General features: G+C 38.4%; 1 protein-coding gene across 1 annotated transcript; it reads right to left on the reverse strand.

Annotated features, from left to right (window-relative positions):
• Positions 1-166: 166 nt before the first annotated feature.
• LOC128374427 (germ cell-specific gene 1-like protein) lies at positions 167-6071 on the reverse strand. Its single transcript, XM_053334692.1, has 6 exons — positions 5876-6071; positions 3662-3856; positions 2127-2186; positions 1510-1668; positions 883-994; positions 167-752 (listed from the first exon to the last, which is right to left on the reverse strand). The coding sequence occupies exons 1-6, from the start codon at positions 6069-6071 to the stop codon at positions 167-169; spliced, it is 1308 nt and encodes a 435-aa protein (XP_053190667.1).
• Between the last annotated feature and the right edge of the window lie 6980 nt (positions 6072-13051).

Here is a 13051-nt window from a genome sequence, read left to right on the forward strand (position 1 = left end):
ATCCAGAGGTGCATCTTACTACAATTTCATTTGAAACTGATATCTACCAGGAACCATTCTGGTCTGTGTTTAAGTCTTGTGAATGTGGTTTCAAATAGATACATGGTAATCCAGTCCGAGATGTAGAGTTTGTCAAGCCCACCACATCGTTCTGCCCCTCGCAGTCTTAGCAGAGTGAGTCCTCTCTCTCATCATGCAGAGCGTAATCTATCTCATCCATTTCCCGTTCACAGTCTTCACACCCCTCAGCGCCGCATCCCTCCACCACCACCATGCCATGAGGGTCCACCAGCCTTCCTCCAGCCACTCCAACAATTTCGACCCCTCCAAGTGCTCCCATTGTTCCCACACCCATTCCTCCAACTCCAACACCTCCTACTGCCCCCATACCTCCCATTATTCCTCCCATCCCCACCCCAACAGCTCCCATATTTCCAACTCCAATTCCTCCCCCGCCCACAAGCAGTGCACCTCCAGCACTGCACGCCAACGGTCCGACGGCTGGGCCCGCTCCTCGGGGCCACAGAGGGTCCATGAGTGCCCCCTGCTGGCCAAGCTGAATCAGCTGGCTGACAGAGTAAACCCCGCTGCCAGCTCGAACCACCTCCTCATAGGAGGGGGCGCGGGCAGCAGCGTGGGCCTCTTCTAGCCTCACACGGGCACGGTGCTTCATTTCAATGAGGGTTTTTGTGTAGGAGTTGAGTGTGGCCACGGCAGCCGCCATGCAACAGCTGAAGGAGAGCCAGGCCATGCTGAGGACAGTGGAAAGATTTGGAAGAAAGACCTTTGTTGTCAGACCACAGGAAAATATAACTTAAAATAAGTGATTATTGATATAATGCAATTACACAATTATTTGGGGTTGAATTGAAGCAAACTTACGCAAACGACCATCCATAATCCCAGGTCTGTGGTCTCCAGTCTTTAGGCCCGATACTGACAGTCATCTGAAACACTGTGGTATACATCATATGAGCTACCATCCCCATCATGCCTGATAGAGGGAAAAAAACAGAAATACAGTTAAAAAGAGAAAAATAACAATAATACTGGAAAAAACAAGATTGTAGAGATAAGACAGGGAAAAGAATGATGGACATTTGGAAAATGGAACATAGAAAAATCTTTAGACCACTTGCACATTATTTAGTAAACCAAAGCCATCTTGAACTCCACAAATGTATTAGTAATATAAATCAAGTACAGACTTGATTTCTTAGCACAGCAGCCTTTGAAAACTCTAAGCCATTCTGCTGCTTTAGTTCTGCTTTTAAAGCCACCTGAGGCAAGACAATAAACTAACTATCATCACATAATAGGAAGGTCTTTTGTCCAAAGAAAATTCTGGTGTTTAAGAGTTTGGACATCAGCAGGAAAACTGGAATTCATACTTTGTGCAGTTCAGTGACATCAAATTAGATCGTATAATTCAGACAACTAGCATATGTTTGGTGCTCCCATTGTGAGTATGTTAAGTGTAATTTTAGGGTTTCCGTCTTCTGTCCCCACCTGAGAGGACAGTGCACATGGCGGCGTAGGCGTTGATCTTGAGGGCGTTCATCTCCCTCTTGGCACAGAGGCAAATCACTTCCACACACATCAGCAGGAAGCCCATGGCCAGGAGACCGATGTACATGAACTCACTGATGACTGACAGCCAGAGGACGCCTGGAAGCCAAAGTAAGAAGATTTTGAACTGTGTCTGTCACGGGAAGAGAATAAGGAGCTATTTGCAAAATTAAGTGTAGCTGATATGAACTACACATAATAGAAACTAAACCATGATATTTTGTTTAGTAAGTCAACATTTTCTTTGACTATACAAGTTTTGTTTGACCTTAAACTTCACATGTCCCACCAAGTGAACATGAGCAAGGACTGAATATATGTAATATCAATATCAGGTATATTATCATTACACCAACATTCCTCTCAACATACTGTACTATTTTTTATTCCTATTGTTTATATTGCTTGTTTTACTTCCTTGTTATTTATGGTGCTTTATTTTTTATTGATGCTCTTTATAGGTGATTATTATTGTATTTTCTGTTGATTGGATGTTTGGCTACAGTGAAGATAAATTAATTAATTATAGGACATATTGGAGGACGTTTTGTACCAACCTTGAGTTTCTCCCGGCGTCAGCTCAATGAAGCTGCGACACTTTTCTTCCTGATCATTACCTGAAAGAAGAACCACAACAAATTTTAGCTACTGAGATCCTATCCTATAGGTTGACTTTTAGTGGCTCAAAACAAAGCACGTCTGTTCTTGTATCCTCTGACATAAAACCAACCAGGATCTGCGTGTTATCCTAATACTGCAATATGTGCTTTTTAAAAAATCAAATCAAATAATCCATTGCAAATACTAAGAACTTATGTCTTAGTCATCGCAAATCCTAAAAAATGTATCAGAAAGAGCTGGCCTAAGCCCCTTAACTCACCTTCCTATTGGAGGACAAATTTAAGGCAAAACTGCTGGCTTAGTGTAAGAAGACAAATAGATAACTGACATGCCAGTGATTACTTTCTGTTTTCAGGATAACTACTGTAAGCAGATTTATCTTTTGTTTCTTTCATGTCAAAGTATTTTGTGTGTGACAGAACTTCTGATCATTGACTGCAGAGTAATTCAAATTATAAAAGAAGAAACAATTTTTTTTAGACTCAAATTGAAATAAAGAGTATTTTCAATAAAAAGAATGAAATCTCAAAAGGAGCAAAATCGAAGCAACATAAACATAAGCTGCCAGCAACATGACTAAGACAAGGACAAACTCTACTGGTTGAAAGCTGCACCAGTAACAAACTGCTTACTGGCCTGTTTGGACTATGGATGCTGTAATTCAGGCTTGTAAAAATTATAATAATATTATTAATAATAATGATCACGAGCTTTATTTATATAGCTCCTTTAAACAAAAAAAAAGTTAGGGTTATGGTGGTTTCAGGGGAACAAAATGGTTGCAAACCTTTGACACCATCATGATCATTGCTCATCTATAATCTGTGTTATTGAAAGTTTTGGATTGATACTACAATGCATGTATTCAAATGTACAAAATACACACATAGAGGCAGGCCTTGTCGCACATCGACCAACAGTGTGCACAGAGTAATAAGACTAGTGATACACAAAGGAGCTGATCCATTTTAAGCCTTATCAGTAAGAAGAACATCAGCTCTTGCCTGAATTGGTATCCAATACAAAAAAACCCCATCAAGGCAGGTGTTATAATATCCAGCATCTTAGATCTTGTGTAAAAAGTGCATTATAGTTGGCGATTCTGGATGTTATAACGGTATATACAAGGATTTAGGTGTCTGAATTGGATAAAATTGGGCATATCATAGCTAAATCATAAAAGAAGGCAGTTCTCATGTTGTGGATCAAAGGTATGAGAAGGAAATGTACTAATCAGGATTAAAGGGCTCCACGTGAAAGAAATTTTGATTCCTAAATGGATTTAAAAACTGCAGTGGATCAACTGTGAGATACTCAAAAGATGTAATGACTTAAATGAGAAAGCAAGAAACAACACTACAAATGATACTATCGAAAGTAACTGATTTTTTTGCTGGCCATCCAGAGTTTTCTACTCAGAAGCCTAAAGCCATGAATCTTGTGAAATCCAGCCTCCATACTCATCACCAACCTTCATTATGCTTCTCACAGGACAGCCAGAAGCCGGTGTGGAAGTAGCGCAGCATGTACTTGTCCTCGCCCGTCTCCCAGATATAATGGACAGCATTGGCCAGCTGTTTCCTCCTGATCCTGGCCAGCTCCTCCTTCTGCATGGGCGAGAGTGTCACATTGGAGACCGGGCTCCTGGGGTCTGGCGTGGGGGTCTCTGGGTGGAGAATGATGGAGATTTAGTGATCAGAGGAATCAAAGTTTAAAAACAGGGTTAGATCAGAGGGATGAGAAGGGAAAGATAAGGGGGTCAAAAGAGGCAAGAGCATAGGGTTGACATTGATTAATCAAATCTGCACTATATTGCAGTGTGGGATCATCTTTACAGGCAGTGTGCCAAGACATTTTGACATAACAGGTCACAGCGTGAAACAGAATCCACCGCTGAAATACTCGTTCTGGAGGTAATCTTTCATTTTCTATGCGGTGAAAATTCAATACTACATGGAAATAAATAGGCTTACAGCAGTGTGACAGCGAGTCGGTGAATCCAGATAACATACAGCAGCAAATACACAACTATTGAGATTAGCAACAAAACTGGGATTATGTGAATCACTGCCAGCGAAGTCAAGTGTACAATACTTATCTCAATACTTAAAAATCGTGCACTATAACTTCAATGAACTGCTATTTATCACACTTTTGTGTTTTACATTTCTGGGTTATTCCAACAATTTAATGTAAATTCCCTTTAAAAAATTACCAGACAGATGGTGTGAAGAGTGAAATATAATCTCGTTTTCATGGTGAATAGTGACATACATTAGATGAATAACACACATACACAATAATGTTTATAATCTACAAATGTGAAACAAATATTATTTACATTTTCTGTTTTCTATAACTTTGAGTTTAGTCCATGTTGACTGTTGGTTTCTCCCTTCTTAAGCCAATATATTTATTTCTTAAACTGTCAAAATTTGAAGATGTGTTATTTGATATATTTTAAAGGTGCACTACTTAATTTTAAATAGGATATATCATGCACATTTCCATACATTTATATTCTGGGGCTTGACATAAATATCTTAACATGATTTACAGTTGAAGAAAACTCCTTATTCATATTATAATGCAGCCCCTCAGTTCAGCCTCTGTCTTAAAGGCCGTTTTGGCTCCTGTCTCTTTAACCCTAACTCAGACGCTATACAACAGATGGCCATTTGTGGACATACACAAACAATCTGATGCCACTTTGTAAGTGGAGAATTCATAGCAAGCTAAAGTCCTGGTTTATGACTTGAAGGAAGCATTTTACAAACATTGGCGTCAAGTTTTGGAATGTTGTTTAATACCTAATCAAAATAGGAAAAACAATAGTTTAATAATAACAGAAAATCACAAAAAGCATATTCTGTATGTCGTCATGACATTTGGACCACAGAGCCCAAAAGCTGTTCCCTGCCACTGCAGAGCAGACCAGACCAGCTGATTCCCTGTTTATTCACAGTTTAAGTTTATTATTATTAATTGTGCTGCATGCTCAAAATGAACCAAATTTGACACAGTTCCCCAGCAGTGCACCTGCCAAGTGTGGAGTCGATCCAATGAATGGTTCAAGAGATACGCTTCAGACAACCATGTGCGAATACTGACAGAGATTATTCCTTTAGTAGATAGAAGTTCCTGATTTATTGTTGTTGGTAAGTGATCAATAATTAACATGTTTCAGATCTGTATCATAATACAGATAATGATATACAACTTTGGGATGTTGTTGATTCAGCTAAGTGATCATAAGTAATGAAGTAAAGAAGTAATGAACCCCATGTTTCTTGACTCGTGGTCAAACTAGGCCCCAAATTCAACTGAAACTCGATTTAATCTATTTGAGGTATTCTACAAACAAACGACAGGACTGAAAGCTTAAACTCACTGGTGGATGTACTGAATGCACAAACCTTTAATGTTTAAATTAGTGAAATGCCATTGCAACACAGTGGTGAGATCAATCAGTCTCCTGGTAAGCAGTGAAAGGCTGATTCGCGGGTCAGAGGATACATTTGAAGTGAAATTGTCTCGTTTACATATAGCTGTAACTTTTGTTTTAATGTAGACATGAAGGCACCTCTTGACTTTCACCAGTGTGAGACTGTACACTTCCACCAGGGGGAGCCATACTGAAATTACAACTTAAAAAACAATTTAGTTGACTGTTTTTTGCGCTCACCTGTGGTGTACGGTTGGCTGTTGTTCTGTCCGCAGTTCTTCATCTTGACTGGTGACAGACAGAGCGGCTTCACCACCTTGTGGGTTCCCTCACACCAGTAGGAGGTGCAGAAAGCCGAGACGGACAAGGTGAGAGCCAGTGAGGTGAGGGAGAGGGACAACAGGGAACGGTTTCGTCTGGACATCTGCTCCAGCATGGTCGCAGCTTGGGTCGAAGATAGCCAGGGAGAAATGAGAATGATGGGTGATGACTAATGTGTAGGGAAAACAAGAAAGGTGAGTGATGAGGTTGTGTTTTGGCTTGACTTTGAGGGTGGTCCTAGTTAAAAAAAAAGTCTGGAAAAGTCTTTGGTTCTGTGATATTTTCTGTTGAACAATCAGGATGAGGATCAGAGCAGCGAGGGGGTTTCCGTGACACCAAGGCAACAAATTAAGATGAAGAGAAACGTGTCGATGACATAGTGGATTGGTGGCGAGATTGATTCATGGAGGATGGTAGAGAGGAGCGAAAGAGCGAAAGCGAGTAAAGGGGATTAGGGGTGTTTGAGCAGTGGAACAAAGGTCAGAAGGGAAGATGAAAAAAAGGTTGAGTGGAAAGAGAGCAGTGGAAGGAGAAGAGGTCAGAGAACAGTGAAATAAAGGAGGATGAACTGCTGGGATTTAATCACTTCCAGCAAGCAAGAGAGAAAAAGAGACAGATGTGTAGGCTAGAGGTCGAAGGAGAATGTCCAGATCTCTTCTTGTTCCAGTTTCAGTCAAAGAAAATCAGCCTCAGAACGAAATAGGACCTTTTCCTTGATGTTACGGCACGACCCAGGCAAGACGTCTGAGTCCACACATTTCCTCTCACCGCGCTGACACTCTATCCCATCTTTCCACTGTCATCCCAACTCACGTTTAGTTTTTGTTCCTGTTTTTCAGTTGTGCCTTCCCACTCTGATGAAGATAAACGTCTAAATCTTATCCTGCGGATTTCGCAAGTAATCAGTCCGGCTCTCACGGAACATCCCGTTTCTCAACCTGTTCCTCCACCTCTTTGGGAGAGATTGAGTTCACAAAGGAATGATTAGTCCTGTATCTCAGGGCTACCTCTGGATTGTGTAATCTGTGTTAATCTTGCAGGGTTAGGTGGATGAGATTATTGCCCTCTGGCTCTTGTGATGCCTCTGTCTGGAAGACCACCTAAAAGCAAAGAAGGAGGGATAGAGCCAAGCATCTGGATTAGATGTCATAAGAAACTACAATAGAGGTCAAGTATTTTACCCTGCATAGTAACACTTTATTTTTAGTCGCTTATTCAGCATTCAGGCAAACACTAAGGCAAATCCCTGTGTGCAAACCAACTTGGCAATACATTTGATTCTGATTCTCGTGAATAAACAGGTAACACATTAGAAAACAGTAAATCACAGTTGGAATAATATAGAATATGGTTTCATAGGAGAAGTTATAGTTGTACAAATACATTAAACATGTAAAAATGTCCTCATATTCGCTTATTAATATGATAAAAGTGTGTTTTTAAAAGTAAAGTGATGCCATATTGGACTTTGGACTTCATTCTCACAGAGTGCCATTATTTCATCATCATCATATTGGAATAGTAGTCGCCCCTATAGCATACATAGCAAAATAATATGTATAAATGGTCTTGAGTCAACATTTTTTCTTTCTTTTTGTTTTCAGGCATGTGAGTGTGTGCATTTAAACACAACATTTAACACACAAAAGTTTTAAAGATGGGTTTTGATTTCCATTTAATTTATTGTCTCTTAGTCTGGGTGTTGTGCATTTTGTTTTTGGCAGAGGTGTATTCATTTGGTTGCAATCAGTAACCTCACCACTAGATGCCACTAAATCCTACACACTGATCCTTTAATTAAAAAGTATGCATGGAAGTCTGATTTCTCCCAGAATGACTTCAGAAATATAACAAAATGTTGAAGTGTGACTTCTGGTCATCATGAGGTGCAACGTGAGGAACATTAGCAAGATTATTGAGCCTATTAATATACAGTGGATAAAAGTGGATAAATCCGGATAAGATGAACTGGACCTTATTTTCCCATCATTGTGCACTCAAGTGAATAATGGGGACAAGCTAAATAATCAGCTAAATATTCAGGAATGACTTTGAAAAGATAACACTAAACTGTACTTTCTGTACTCCAACACAACAAATTCCTCCTGGCAATCCTCTCTTGAACTCTCACTCACATTTCCACTTTTGTCTCCCTGCAACAGCTCAACCCTCACAAGATATCGATCGAAACTTGGTGATAACAATCAGACCAGGTCAAGTGAAAGGTAAAGACAAAAATTCTATTTCTCTGTATGATCCTTTCAATCAATGTTGTCAGACACTTATAATAACAATCTGAGCCTGTCAACGGCAAAAACCAGCACTGGAAGACAGGTCACTATCCCAAAGGATTACATTGCAGCCTGTTTAACAGCTGCCGATTGAAGCGCTCTTACTCAATAGGCAAAGCAAGTTTATTTGTATAAGCACATTTCAACAACAAGACAATTCAAAGTTCTTTACATAAAACATAAAAGGCATCAAGACAGGATATAAAAGCAACAAAACGAACAAAATTCAATGCTGGACACATTCAAAAAATGGTTGTCTCCATTAGTAAATTAGATACAACATGATGGGGGAATCTGACCCAGGTTGAAAGATTCTAAAGTTTCTCTTTAAGTCACTTTAAAGATGGTAAATTATCTTCTATAATATCTTATACATACTGTATTCCCTCTCTGCTCGTGCCAACACTGAAGCTTAATGATGTTTATACTGAGTTAAATATTCAAACCCAAGACTCAAATGTACACAATCTTACTCACATTTACTAAAAATTCAGTCTGACATACTTGGTGTCTTTGGAAAGTTAGTGATTTAAAATAGACTTTTGTGAACCTGAACAATATTTGACTGCACAGCATGTGTGTGAAATGGCTGACCAAAGTTTAAAAGGTCTGAAAGGTAATATGTTGATACTTTGACAGTGTCTCTCTTATATTGATACCAGAAGAACCATAATTTTAATCAAATCACTGTTGTCATACATTATTATGTCATGATCGGCCAGGTATTAAAGTTTAATTTAGTCCATCAAATCATTTCATAGTGTGAAACTGTAATCCATAAAGGACATTGACATAGTTATTGCTCTGCTTGACTTTTATGTACATGTGTAGACACATATCTACAAGCACCTGTCCATGTTATCAGCATCTGAGGCTTATAGATTAACAGGCCCAGGCAAAGAGCTTTGAGGCGTAAACTCAATCTACTCCACCAGCGCACAGCGTTTCCTGTAATTTCGTAATTGTGTAATTTTGAGAGATTTTAGCTGAGATGGATGTCTAAATACTGCCTTAAATGCCACTAAAGAGACAGAAAAAAACATGAATATATTCCACACATCATCACAACAGCACAGGATTCATACAGGACATAATGACAGTAGAATATATTGCTTTTTCCATATCATCTCATCATGATAAGCTAAAATCTTTCAACCCCATCATGTATGTGATTAAAAACCCAGCTGCTGTTCACACTCAACTTTTTTGATCAGCTTATGTTTGTGCAAAAATAAAAAAACAAAAACAAAAGTCAACTCACCGCGTTTGGGTCTGTTTCCTTCACGTCTCCTTGAACAGAAATCCCTTCACCTTTTCCTATGCACTCCCTCATTGCTGCCTCTCCACCCGTCTTGGGTGAGTTTCGATCAGAAACCCACCCAGATTTCCCTCTAATCCTCACAAGTCCATCTGTTACTTTCCCTCCCCTTTGCTCCCTATACTGTGTCTGTTCATCCAACCTCACATCTCACTCTTGTTTTCTTCATCTCTCATGTATTACTCATAACCCTCCTGACCTCTACTCCTATAGTGATTAATTTGACAGCATAGTATGGAACAGCTTGGACTGAGATGAGTGTGGCAGGGTTGCCATCTCATGGCCTGTGCTGCTCTCTAAACTTCGACCTATCTTAACACCGACCAGTACAGCACGGCTTTAGGCGATCATGACTGGAAAGACGTTGGTTTGAATTGCTGATTGGAAAATGAGCGAACCAGGAACAGCGTGTATGGAACAGTTTGTTGAACCCACTGGAGGTTTTCTTGGTTTACTTGAGTTTGTTTGCCTCAGTGAGGATGATGAAGGGGCCTAACACTGGCGCTATGTTGTGGAACAGCCTTTAGATGCCTGAGCTATAACTGAGCTTATAGAAGTCACGCTCATTTATGGAAGAGTCACAGATTTATAATGAAATCCATAGTTGTATTTTTACATTAACTATCACTTGTATTCTGATGTGGGTGATGTTTAAATTGGGTTTTTACATTTCAGGATTTTATAAATTATAAAGTGAAGAATCATATAGTGAAGTTGTGACTAGGAACAATGTCTCCTGGGCACTGCTTGAATAACTGAGAGTGGTTCAAGTCTGTCTTCAGATTTGCTGTCACATATATTCACGCACTTTATTGTCATTGTATAGAACAATGAAATGACTTATGTGACAACCCCAGAGGTGCATTTAAAAGTACAAATAAAGATTAAACACAAAAATTCACAATATGGCATAGATGCCAGGCTCAGTAGCATATATAGTTATTGCACAAGTGTTCAGCAGCATTGTTTCACATTCATGTCACTGTGTCTACTCTGGCACTGAATTGTAATTATCTCCTTGTTCGCTAAAGTGTGTTTGTTAGTAAAACTGTGCATAAGACATCTACATTTCCATATCAGGATAGTATAATGTAAAAGTAACATTGAAAGAGATATTATGGATTTAAGGACAAATATGTTAGCATTTAATAGCCGATAAATCCAAGATCTTTTTATGTCTTATCAATAACTTCCACCTATCAGCTACATTTAGAAAAAGCTCATCTTCTAGTTTTGCTCTTTACATAATTTATGTACTTTTCGTGCTTTTTAAATGCACCTTGAAGATATCAAATTGTGACAGAATGAACTACCTCAGGATAACAAAGGGTGACCATATGATATCTCAATACCTCTTTTATTATTATTATTATTATTTATGATATTTGTGCCTTTCTCTCACAAAGTGGGGCAGAATGATTTTTTTTGGCTGAGCTGACCTGGATAATGATATGATAGATAATGAGAATGCATTTGCTTTTGACAAATTGCAGAGGTTTAATCACTTTAATTATTTGTGGTGCTGGGGAGGAAACAACGAGGCATCCAGGTTGAAAGAATCAGCAACAATCCTGCTTTAAATAAGGTTGTGTTTTTTAGGGGTGTGGATTATGTAATCTGGCAGATTTGTGTAAAAAAAAAAAAAGGCAACTCGAGGACTCAACTGACCATAATGTCGTAATATAACACATGCTGACTAAATGTTAAAGTCCCAATCTTCCACCCTTTCTATTTTTAGACACTAAGCTCTCTCGCTGTGAATGGGGAAAGTCAGATCCGGCTCAGTTAATTCTCAGTTCCCCTTCCCCTCAATTTAATTGGGATGGGTGAGGAAATGACAGATTAAAATGGTCAAATAAATGGAGAAATATCCTTAAAAAAGCAAATAAACTAACTGAGATAGACCACCAGGAAATTGAGAACCCTTACAGTAAATACATTTAATTTATTTAAGTGAGTTTGAGAACACTATTGAGTTATCTGAGGTCACTTCCTCTACCTTTAATAATTAAATGATGTGTCCTAATTTATTTTTTAATTTTCATTATGCAAATTACAGAGGCATCTACTGTCAGTACATGAAGCATTTAATTTCTAGAGTAACTGGACTGTGTCATGTCTAAATGTGTGTATGTAGGGCCCTCTTGTGGTGACATTAAGTAAATTCATCAGAGGTTTGAAGACAGAAATCTCTAATAGTAAAAGAAGCAATTCAGCTGTTCGGGTCTAATTTGACCCATTTTGACATTTGAAAGCAATGAAAACAAGCTAAATGACCTTCGTTAAGCCTGATTTTTAAATTTTTTGGTGTTTTTCTGTGCAGCTGGGTCCGTTTTGATTCATGGTTTTAATGGTTATAAAGAAATCTGCCATTTAAATTTTGTTGCATTATTCACTTTCAATAAACTAATAGAAATAATTATGGCTGTCACCATGAGATAATAATGTAGTTTGGCTGTGAATGTTTTTTCTTCTATAAATGAACGACTGATAGGGACTCCTTTTAAAGGGAACTTAAGCATACAGTGAAGGGTCAGAATATGAACAGTATGTAAGGTGTCAAATATCAACATGTGATAAATTACCTTCACTCCTATCTGGATATCATGTGACCATATGCTGAATAATGACATTAAGAAAAGCAAACATGTCACTTCTGTAATCATTTTATTTCTCAAATGTACTGTACACAGTCACAGTTTACAACACAGCCTCAAATTTAAATACACAGCAAAATAAATTCATTTCATACAAAATTAAATCTGAGAAATAATTCTTAGTCGTCATTATGATCCTTCACTACTAAACGGTCTATTGTCTTTCAGTACATTTATCCATCACGAGTTCACATTTAGAAAGGAATCAACCATACAAGATGTTTTGTACAAGCCTGTTTAAACACAAAGAATGCAAACAATTCAACACAATCTGACCTTTTACACATCATTGGTCCTGTTTGTTGTCAGGATGGCTTTGAATTTCATATCATATAAGCTACGATTCACCGCTTCACTGTTGATTAAAAATGTGCAGCTGTCTGCCAAACTACATAAAATGATGCAGGAAAACTTCAAATAAAATAGCCAATGAGATCTTCATTTGTCTTTTTTCCACACAGGTGCAAGACCAAATATTTCATGAATCACTCACACTCCAGATAGATTAGGGAGCAGATACACACACTTACAGAAGGAGAATCCCCCTCAGACAGCATGCACATATTAAACAAGTTGTTCAAATTATATATTTTTTTATTTAGCCGACGCTGTAGCTAAACATCACACAATATTACATTTCTGTTTCTTGTCTAATGGCAGGAGCTACAGAGAGGACAATGTTGAATTACACAATGAATTGACTACAACTCTAAAACAAGGAAGATAAAGCCACCATTGGTTACTGAGTTGAGAACAACCAATCAAGATTAAAGCCAATCACACACTTCTCACCATATGTAATCGACCTGTCTGAAAGCACACAACAACG

The sequence above is a fragment of the Scomber japonicus genome, chromosome 15 (genome assembly GCF_027409825.1).
Source record: "Scomber japonicus isolate fScoJap1 chromosome 15, fScoJap1.pri, whole genome shotgun sequence".
Classification (NCBI taxonomy): domain Eukaryota; kingdom Metazoa; phylum Chordata; class Actinopteri; order Scombriformes; family Scombridae; genus Scomber; species Scomber japonicus.